The sequence below is a fragment of the Spodoptera frugiperda genome, chromosome 29 (genome assembly GCF_023101765.2).
Source record: "Spodoptera frugiperda isolate SF20-4 chromosome 29, AGI-APGP_CSIRO_Sfru_2.0, whole genome shotgun sequence".
NCBI classification, from domain to species: Eukaryota; Metazoa; Arthropoda; class Insecta; order Lepidoptera; family Noctuidae; genus Spodoptera; species Spodoptera frugiperda.
In genome coordinates, this window is record NC_064240.1 from 13,400,570 (window position 1) to 13,410,629 (window position 10,060).

The following is a 10,060-nucleotide window of genomic DNA, read 5'->3' on the forward strand; positions in this document are numbered from 1 at the left end:
CGTCGTGGTAGCCCTGCTACAATAGTTAGGCACGCACAAGCCGGATAATTGTTAACCGGAGGCCCGGTTATTATCGTTTTAACTCCAATTTACAATCACGTGCATCGAATTGGTCGGAAATGTTGAAAGTTTCATATGCTTTGTACATTGCCTTCGTTTTTTGTAATTTTCAATTTTTAAAACAGACGGACATGCCCCGTGTCGGTTATAAAAACAAATGATCATTATTGCTGCGTGCTGTCACACATTTACATACGAATGTATTTTGTAAAGCTTTTCATTTTATTTTCATGCCTCATCAAGCTAATATAATATTTAAACAATGGAGAATATTAACCCTCTATGTATCTACACTGCAGCCTGCAAATGGGTTAGATATTTATTCGGTCTTTAGGACCGACGGACAGAGCAAAGATTTTAAGAGTTCCTCGAGCTAATGAAAACGAACTCATCTCGCGCACAAATTGTTATTAACTTGGCAAACTTACTTAACTCGGAATATTATCAAAAGTAAGTTGGACGAGTATTTTTTCAACGATCGTTACCTTCCCGTGGTCCAGATATTTTTATTGTAATTAAAAATTCATTGACGTCCATTAGAGTCTTAATGGTAATGTAATAAATTTTTATAAGCGACGATGTGAAAATAAAGTAATTGCTTCACGTAACTTCAAAGGGATTTCTTTTAGTACTTTCCACATAAAACGCTGAGGAGATGACGGAATTTTATGTTGATTGTTAAATAAGATTGTACCTTTTATGGAGCTAATGGTGTAATGCTCATGGTGCTGCTTACTTATTATTACTTCGGTGGCGTTCTCCATACATACGTGGGTAAATAACCTTTTAGAACCTAATTCCAAATACTAGTCGACTCCTTTTTGCCATTTATCGTACTTTGAGCACCAACAAAATAAACATGATAAACCTTCGCTGCCGTCCCTCTACTCCGACATATCGAGTCACACGTGTGCCATTTGTCTGGCCGTGTATCAATCGAGGTAATAAGTGGCAGATGGATTGGATTGCAGCGGGATGCATCCCCCATGTCGTGTCAAAGCGCACCTCTGTTATTAAACGATAGAGAGGGGACTCACGGACAAACGGACGGGACTTCGTTGCCCGCATATTTTCCTGCTCTCAAAGTAGTCACGACGTTCTATAGCTAGTGGGTTTTTGATTGAACTTGTTTTACAGGGCCTTTGCCCTGCAATGGGACGATCATGGCTGAAATCTAATCTAAATCTTGTTTTACAGTGTAGTTGTGTTTGAGTACTTATCGTCAAATGTTAAGTTACATTTATATTTTTTATTAATTTAGATTAAATATGGGACAAGTTTGTGGGCTATTGTTAGTTTGATAATAATTCACACGCTGATTAAAAATTACGATGATCTATGTATATAACTCGAATTTTGAGAATAGAGGCAGTTGATGTCATCATGTCATCATCTCATACTGTCTCCAATGAAATTATTGAATAATTTCATCGATAGCCCCCTAAAACATGCAATACAAACACAGTGCGGGACTGACAAAGCACATCACTATAATAAGAGCATAACCAGATTTTCACATCGATACGGTCGCAATATCGGGCCGGCGTAAATCTGTTTCGGTGTAATTATCAATGACAGGGCCATGGTTTCTAGTGATACGCTCTAATTCGATAGCAGAATCATTCGATATTCCGACAATTATTCGATGAGCGTCGGCTAGATATGTTTTGGGTAACCTAAGTCTTTTATAATGGATTAAGTAATCACTTTTGAATGATGATTAAATGTTTAAATTTCCGGATAACATTTTTCTTCTCTGTTTAAATTTCAATGAAATATTAATCACATTCACAAACTTTATTAATATGTTTAATTAGTATTGCAACATATTCAAATACATTGCAATATAAACATTGTAAAGTTTGTACATTGATTGTTAGGTATATGAAATATGAATGATTTTATGTGAAAAATAAAATAAAAATAACATTAAGTATGCACATTTAAATTTGACGAACGTGCTCACAATGAGTCATAAATAAAATATTTCCAGACGAATTTCAATATCTGACATTAAATTTAAATACTTACCACACATTCACTGAGTGAGATTGAAATTTAAATTGTCGTATTTTACAAGAGAACAGTTGTAAAAAATTGATATCACGCAGTCACTGCGTGTCCCGGAATGCACTGATTGATTTATGTATTGTTCCACGATCCACCGAGCTATGTCCCGCTGACGTGCAGGAAGTAAAACTTTATTTATTTACTTCCACAATCAATGAAAAACTATATAAATCTACGAATAAATCGACCGAAATATTTCAAATAATATATTGTCCACTGTTCAAATTTTAGTAGATGTATTTCAAACCATAATTCATGTTAACAAAGTTTTGTATTAATACTGTACGAGTGTAACCCTTATTTTCAGCTAAACTAATTTTCAAAAGGTCAAACTAGTTCGTGGAACCCGTTTAAACCGATCGGATGAGCCTAATCCAGACTTGTTGATCCTTTACACATTAGGACAACATTTTGCCTAAATCCCAAAGCCGATGAGTTAATGAAGTCATATTTATATCAATACCTATCTGTTACCAAAACAAAATTATAAGCAAACCGAACCGAAACTAACTGGGCCGGGAAATCGAATCACAAAATCGTTTACAATTCATAAATTTAAATCGATTCAATCCTAATATTTAAATGAGATGATGGCGACATTTGCCAGAGCTAATACTGTTCGTTTTAAAGTCCACTGTTGGAGGGTGCATGTTCAATATTATCTGTTACGGAACTCGCTGATTTGCATTATAATATCAATTGTGTTTGTTAAATCATTTTGGACTTTAATGCCTAAATTAGTGGTTGAATTTTAGGTCAGAATCACGCAAACTAACTTGGGATTAATTTTGGTTTCAATTCACGAACGTCTTTATGGAATAATTGATTGGCTGGAAGCAAATTACATCAAGTCATACTGTCCTATTTTCTGGCTCATTTGTGGAGGCTCGTTCATTCTTCCTTATAATTAGCTCAACATTGAATGAACTGGAAATGCCATTGATTGACATGCCCGAGGAACCTTCAACAGTAATCTCGGTTTATTTGTAAATGTCCATACAATCCCTAAAAAAGGTCTGATCAGTACTACCTCGAGATTTTTAAATTCAATTAAATATACCAAAATGTTTGCGAAGAGAGGTCCAATTTAATTTCTATTCAAATTACTTGGAATAAGGGGTCAGCCTATCCTAATGTTGAATGGAACGCATATTTATTTGAGGATAAGCAACGTTAAAAACAATTTATATTGTACAAACAAGATCCTTATTATCATCTTAAATAAGTATTCAAAAGTAACTTGTTCTAGATAATGTTTATTTTTAACATAATATTAAGATTCATTGTGTAAACATTCAGCTTCTCAGTCTGGATTATTTTTAGAAGATCAATCCTAAATTCTTAGTATCACTTAGTAACATAAACCCACTGTAGAAAATGATGATAGCTCAGTAGAATATTTCGGGAATAAAAAAATCAGGAACGTAGCTTGCAGTGTGCAGTTTTAATAAAAGAAGTGAATGACATGACATTTAAATTAACAAAGGTCAGGGACTTTAAGCGCCTGTTACAAATGTTATAATTAAATCTTACAAACTATGTCTTATTGCTATTCACAATTTAAGAGGCGCTTCAACATGCCGCCGGCCGTTGAAAGCTTGCCTTTCAACAGCTAGTTTCCAATAAGGGACAAATCTTAGAGAATGCCCGTCTAACAGTGCCAGTTGCAGTCCGGATATCGGCTACTCTGCTTATCCCGTCTGTGCCAGGATGAAGTGCAACAACGCGACCCAGCTTCCACTTCATGGGTGGCTGGTTATCCTCTTTTATAACCACGAGGGTGTCCAGGTTCAGGCTGTCGTTGCCGGTCCGCCACTTCACGCGCTGCTGCAGCTCTGAGACGTACTCCTTGCTCCATCTCGTCCAAAAATGCTGCCGCAATTGCTCAAGGCGTTGATGACGCGTCAAGTGAGAGGTGGAGTGATCCCGTAAATCCTTGACAGGAAGAGAGGTGAGAGGCCGTCCGATTAAAAAGTGACCAGGAGTGAGAGGTAACAGGTCCTCAGGAAACGACGAAAGAGGTGTGAGCGGTCGAGAGTTTAAAATGCCTTCAATTTGAATCAGAATGGAGTTAAGCTCCTCGTAAGTTAAATTACAATTTCCCAACACTCGGAGTAAATGATGCTTGGTCGACTTGACACCCGCCTCCCAAAGACCACCAAAATGCGGAGCGTAAGCAGGTATAAAATGGAAGGTTATACCATCCTGACCCGCACTATCAGAAATGGAGTCACAATTGCGCTTCAAAAACTCAGCAATTTCATTACATGCTCCTACGAAAGCAGTTCCATTATCGGAATAAATATTGAGAGGTTTTCCTCTCCGAGACATAAACCTGCGTAAAGCTTGTAAGTAATTGTTGCTCGTCAAGTCACCCACCAACTCTAAATGAATGGCCTTTGTTGTGAAGCATACGAAAAGTACTATATATACCTTCACCAATCTACAACCACGGCCTTGACGACTAGCCGAGGCAATAGGGCCTGCGTAGTCAACGCCTACGTTTTGGAAGGGATAGTCAGCTGGTGAGAGTCTGCTGAGTGGGAGATTACCCATCTGAGGAGCAATTGTGCGAGGCTTTACTCGCTGGCACCGAACACACTGACGATAACAGGCTCTCGCTAAGTTGCGACCACCAAGGGGCCAGTAGGTCTCTCGTATTGTGCTTAATAATAATTGAGGACCTGCATGCATTAATCTAATATGCTCAAATTGAAATAAAAGTTTAGCGAAATGATGAGTGGACTGTATCAAAATTGGGTGCTTCTTTGTGTAAGAATATTCGGAATTGTGTAAACGACCTCCTATACGAATAATTTTGTTATTATCTAAAAATACATTTAAATTTAATAATCTATTTTTATAAGGTAATTGTTTATTATTTAGTAATAAATTATATTCTGGAAAAGACTCCTTTTGTGATTGGATAATAATAAAGTTCAATGCATCTTGTAATTCCTGTGCAGTAAAATAGGATGTATTTATTGAGGAACAGCGTTTACAAAGATTGATAAAACGTAAAACATAACAAATAGAACGATGTAATCGACTAAAATTGGAAAATCGATTGAATTCGATTACTCCTTTAACTAAATCTCCAGTAGCATGATTTTCTTGAGCTAAATTAACTAAGATATTATTAGGTTTGACTTCTGGAAGATTTTGAGTATTTATAGAAATGGGTGGCCATGTAGAACTGTCACATTTTAAGAAACATGGGCCGAACCACCACAAGTCCAGTGATTGCATAGCGGTCGGTTCTACCCCGCGTGTTATCAAATCGGCTGGATTGTCGTGGGTCGATACATGTCTCCAACCACAAGTACCGGATATTTCTAAAACTTCGGCAACACGGTTGCGAACAAAAGTGTTTAATTTTATAGGCAACATTTTAAGCCAACCCAACACTATCATGGAGTCGGTCCAAAACACAACACTAGACGGTTGAATGTGAAGGTGACTAACAACCTTTTGGTATAAACGTACACCAAGCACAGCAGCACAGAGCTCCAATCGCGGTATAGTCAACGGTTTAATAGGAGCGATGCGACTTTTGGCTGTAAATAATCGCACATCGACATCACCCTGCTCATTAATACTGCGAACATACAAACAAGCTCCGTATGCTTGCTCCGAAGCGTCGGTAAAAATGTGAAATTCAAATTGTTTGTATGCGTCACAGACTACCCGACGTGCTATCCGCAAATTGTGAATACACGGTAAGTTTTTAATTGTGTTTGCCCATATTGCTGCAATGTCAGGTGATAAGTGATCGTCCCATTCTAATTTGTCTAGCCATAATTTTTGAAGCAACATCTTCATGCTCACGACACACGGTGCTAACAACCCTAAAGGATCATAAATTTGTGCTATTACTGCCAACATGCCACGCTTAGTATTTACCGTGCAGTCGGGAACCTTTATAGGAAAAAAGAGATCATCTGTGTCAGTTCGCCAACTAAGTCCTAGTGTTTTACTGCAGGTGTCGCCCGGCTGGTGGAACTCGTAATAAGACTCGTCAGTTGATTCTGAGATTAAAGAGGGCTCGTTCGATTTCCACTTCCGTAATGGCATGCAAGCAGACGCAAGAGCATCGGTCACCTTATGTCGCAACATTTGAGCTTCCTCAAACACGTCAGTACCTGTCAGCAGATCATCTACATAAAAATCATGAAGAATGGCTTCCGCGGCTTTTTTATCCTGGCATTCAAGACCGATTTGTTTGATACACCTAGTTGCGAGAAACGGTGCACTAGCTGTGCCGTACGTCACCGTATTTAATTGGTACGTTTTAAAAGTGTTATTAAAATTATCACGCCAAATTATTTGCTGCAGGTGCCTATCTGAAGGATGTACAGACACCTGCCTGTACATTTTCTCAACATCAGCAGAAAGGACGTACTTATGCATTCGAAATCTAAGAAGGATTGCAGTCAAATCGTCCTGAACGGTAGGTCCCACCATTTGGATTGCATTTAAAGAGATTCCAGAGGTAGTGGGTGCACTAGCATTAAAAACAACGCGTAATTTGGTTGTGATACTACTTTCGCGCAGGATTCCGTGATGAGGAATGAAATATGACTGTAAATTTTCATTAATGTGACACTCTGACATATGACCTAAATTAATATACTCAGTCATGAAGTCTTTGTACATTTTATCGAGTGAAGGTTGTTTGTGATTTCTGCGCTCTAATGACAAAAAACATCGTTTTGCACGATGATATGAGTCGCCTAAACTATCCGTAGATGCCTTCAGCGGTATTTTAACGCAAAAACGGCCATCTGACAGGCGCGTCGTGTTTTTTATAAAGTGTTCTTCACACATTTGCTCCTCAGCTGAATAAGTTGATGCATCACGGCCAACTTCTTCAAGCTGCCAGAAACGCGTCAATTGGTTTCGGATGTCAGTTAACTCATTCGAACTGGAAGACGAAGAACTTTCGCAACAATCATTAACATAATTACAGTTAATTGAATTATTATCATAGCCGCCGTTAATTGGGCCACAAACTAGCCAACCTAGTCTAGTTTGATAAAGTGTTGGTTTCCCATCACCTAATAAAACTTTATCTGATCCTAATAAACTCCAGAATACGTCAGCTCCTATAATAATATCAATAGAAGCCGGTGTGTGGAAATACGGATCAGCTAAATGAATATTTGAGGGTATGTTTACGTGTACCTGTTTAGCGGGAACGTTATCTGTAATTGTGGGTAAGATAAAACAAGTTAAGTCGTTTGAGTAAAATTCGTGCAACGATTTAATGTGTACCCGACACATTTTATTAATATGCGACAGAGAATTGTTAATACCTTGTATAGATTTGTTTGTATTCAAGTAAGGCAGCTGTAACTTATTAAATAAATTCTCCGTCATTAAACAAGCCGAACTACCAGAATCAAGGAGCGCTCGAGCTATGTGTTCCTCATTATTAACATCGTAGCACCTAATTAATGCAGTTGACAATAAAATGTTACCTGTGCTGCTCGTATGCGATTGTGCGGAGATATTAGCTGAGAGCGCAACGTGATTATTATTGTTTGTGTCAGCACTGGAGGATGACTCAGCGCTAGCCTTATCAGTAGTCCCAGGTGATTTACTTGAAACAGGTTTATAATCTGAGTTGTGAATAAGCGTGTGGTGCTTGCGTTTACATATTTTGCACCCTGATTTCTTGCAATTGCTGGGATAATGACCGTGACGCAAACAATTATAGCATAGCTTATAGCCAGGCAGTAAGGACATTCTATCGTTGACACTTAGTGATAAAAACTGTGGGCATGAATTGAGATTATGATCGCTTTTACATTTTGGACAACTACGTGACAATGAACTACTAATGTTTTCTGTCGTTACAAAGGATTTAATTTTAGTGTTTTGTTTTGTGTTTGTGTGTGTATTTGTGGAGTGACGTGATTTTTCCAGTGTTTCTATTAACTCAGCGCGATTACGCATAAACTCAATGAACTGATCAAAAGTGATTCGTTTCGATTTATCAATACGCCCTTTATATTCCTCCCACTCTCGGAATGTTTTAGTGTCTAGTTTTTGTCTGATTATGTAAATAAGTAATGTGTCCCAACTATCAACAGGTTCACCCAATGTTTTTAACGCTCTGATATTTTTGTTGACATTGTCTACGATGCTCTTTAATGCAGTTGAGGACTCCTTAGTGATTGATTCGATATTAAATAACGCGGTAACGTGATTCTCAATCAATAATCTTTCATTATCGAATCGCTCACATAGAAGTTCCCATGCCATGTTGTAGTTTTGAGCAGAAAACTCGATTGATTGTATGACGATAGCAGCAGATTCTGTCAGCGACGATCTCAAATAATGGAATTTATTTATCTCGTCTATGTCGTCATTGCCGTGAATGAGACTAGTGAAGGTATCGCGAAATTCAAGCCAACTGTTATAGGAACCTGAAAATTTCGGTAATTGTATGGTGGGCAACTTGATGAATTGACGCTTACTACTAGTGGTTGATTTTATTTCCTCTTGTTCAGATTTTGAATATTTATTTAACATGACTTTAGCTTGAGCCACTAACTCATAATATTGAGATTCGATTGAGGTTCGTTCAAGTACCTCGGCGTCAATTTCACACATACATTCTAGCTGTAATTGAATTTCGTTAAATTCGTTGTATAAATCTTCTAATTTATTGACACGCAATTGCAACTCCATTACCTGAGACGGACCTACTGTGGAATCTTGTAATTTGTTTAAAAACGTTGAAAATACAGTTAATCTTCCTCTATAGCTGCTTCGCTTTTTTCTAAGTTCTTTAACGTCAGTCATTTTGAAAGGAGGGTGTCGTAGACCTGAAATTGTACAGTAATAATATTAAATTACGAAACTATATGTCACAAAAATACCTAATGTTATGAATAATGAAACTAAGCAACAATGATGATGAATTATTAACAAAACATTCACTGCAAATTATAATGAACTACCGTATTTAAGTAGGTAGGTAAGGTTAACTATTGTGATGAATAATGTAACAAACAAATTAATTACTTTATCTACGTTTTAAAGGATATACAAAGCAACAATAATGTAATTGTAAAGATTAATTTGAATAAATAATGTTTTGTAAATCAACAATAAAAAGTTAACTAATGTAGGTTAACATTAACACTACTGTACTGTATTTTTAAGCACATATTAACTTTATTTTACAAAATATATTTTAATCTAATGCTCTGTACATAATTCCTTGTAAATAAATTGTATAAAGTTGTAAATAATTTGTAAATATGTATAAATATGTTACTAACCTTTTCTTTGTTCTTATAATCGCTACTTAATTCCTATGTTAATTATATTACCTGATTTATTATTATGAGTGTTGGGTGAATTTAATTAATATTATAATGCTTTGGCTTTAACACTTCTTGTTTGATTTCACTCGATGTTCAATCCACTTTTTCCAAACGTGTTCGTCACCTCTTCACTCTGGTACTTATTAACTCCAATTTCCAAAATATCCAATATTTAGATTATTCCACTTTGCTGGTTGTAGATGATGGATTATCCGGCTCGTACGGACCATGTAGAAAATGATGATAGCTCAGTAGAATATTTCGGGAATAAAAAAATCAGGAACGTAGCTTGCAGTGTGCAGTTTTAATAAAAGAAGTGAATGACATGACATTTAAATTAACAAAGGTCAGGGACTTTAAGCGCCTGTTACAAATGTTATAATTAAATCTTACAAACTATGTCTTATTGCTATTCACAATTTAAGAGGCGCTTCAACACCCACATTCGCAGACAGGTTTAAATCTTTGCGGTCAATTATCTGGCAGTGAAACATTTAACTAAATCCGAGTGTGGGTTTGGATTCCAACTAACTAATATAAAACATTTTCTAATAACTAATCCCATTGCCCACGAGCACTAAATAAAATAGACC

General features: G+C 36.8%; 1 protein-coding gene across 1 annotated transcript; it reads right to left on the minus strand.

Moving 5' to 3' along the window:
• Positions 1-3,555: 3,555 nt before the first annotated feature.
• On the minus strand, positions 3,556-9,195 carry LOC126912726 (uncharacterized). Its single transcript, XM_050706357.1, has one exon. It carries the CDS (start codon positions 8,938-8,940, stop codon positions 3,736-3,738), a length of 5,205 nt encoding a protein of 1,734 aa, XP_050562314.1. The 5' UTR covers positions 8,941-9,195; the 3' UTR covers positions 3,556-3,735.
• Between the last annotated feature and the right edge of the window lie 865 nt (positions 9,196-10,060).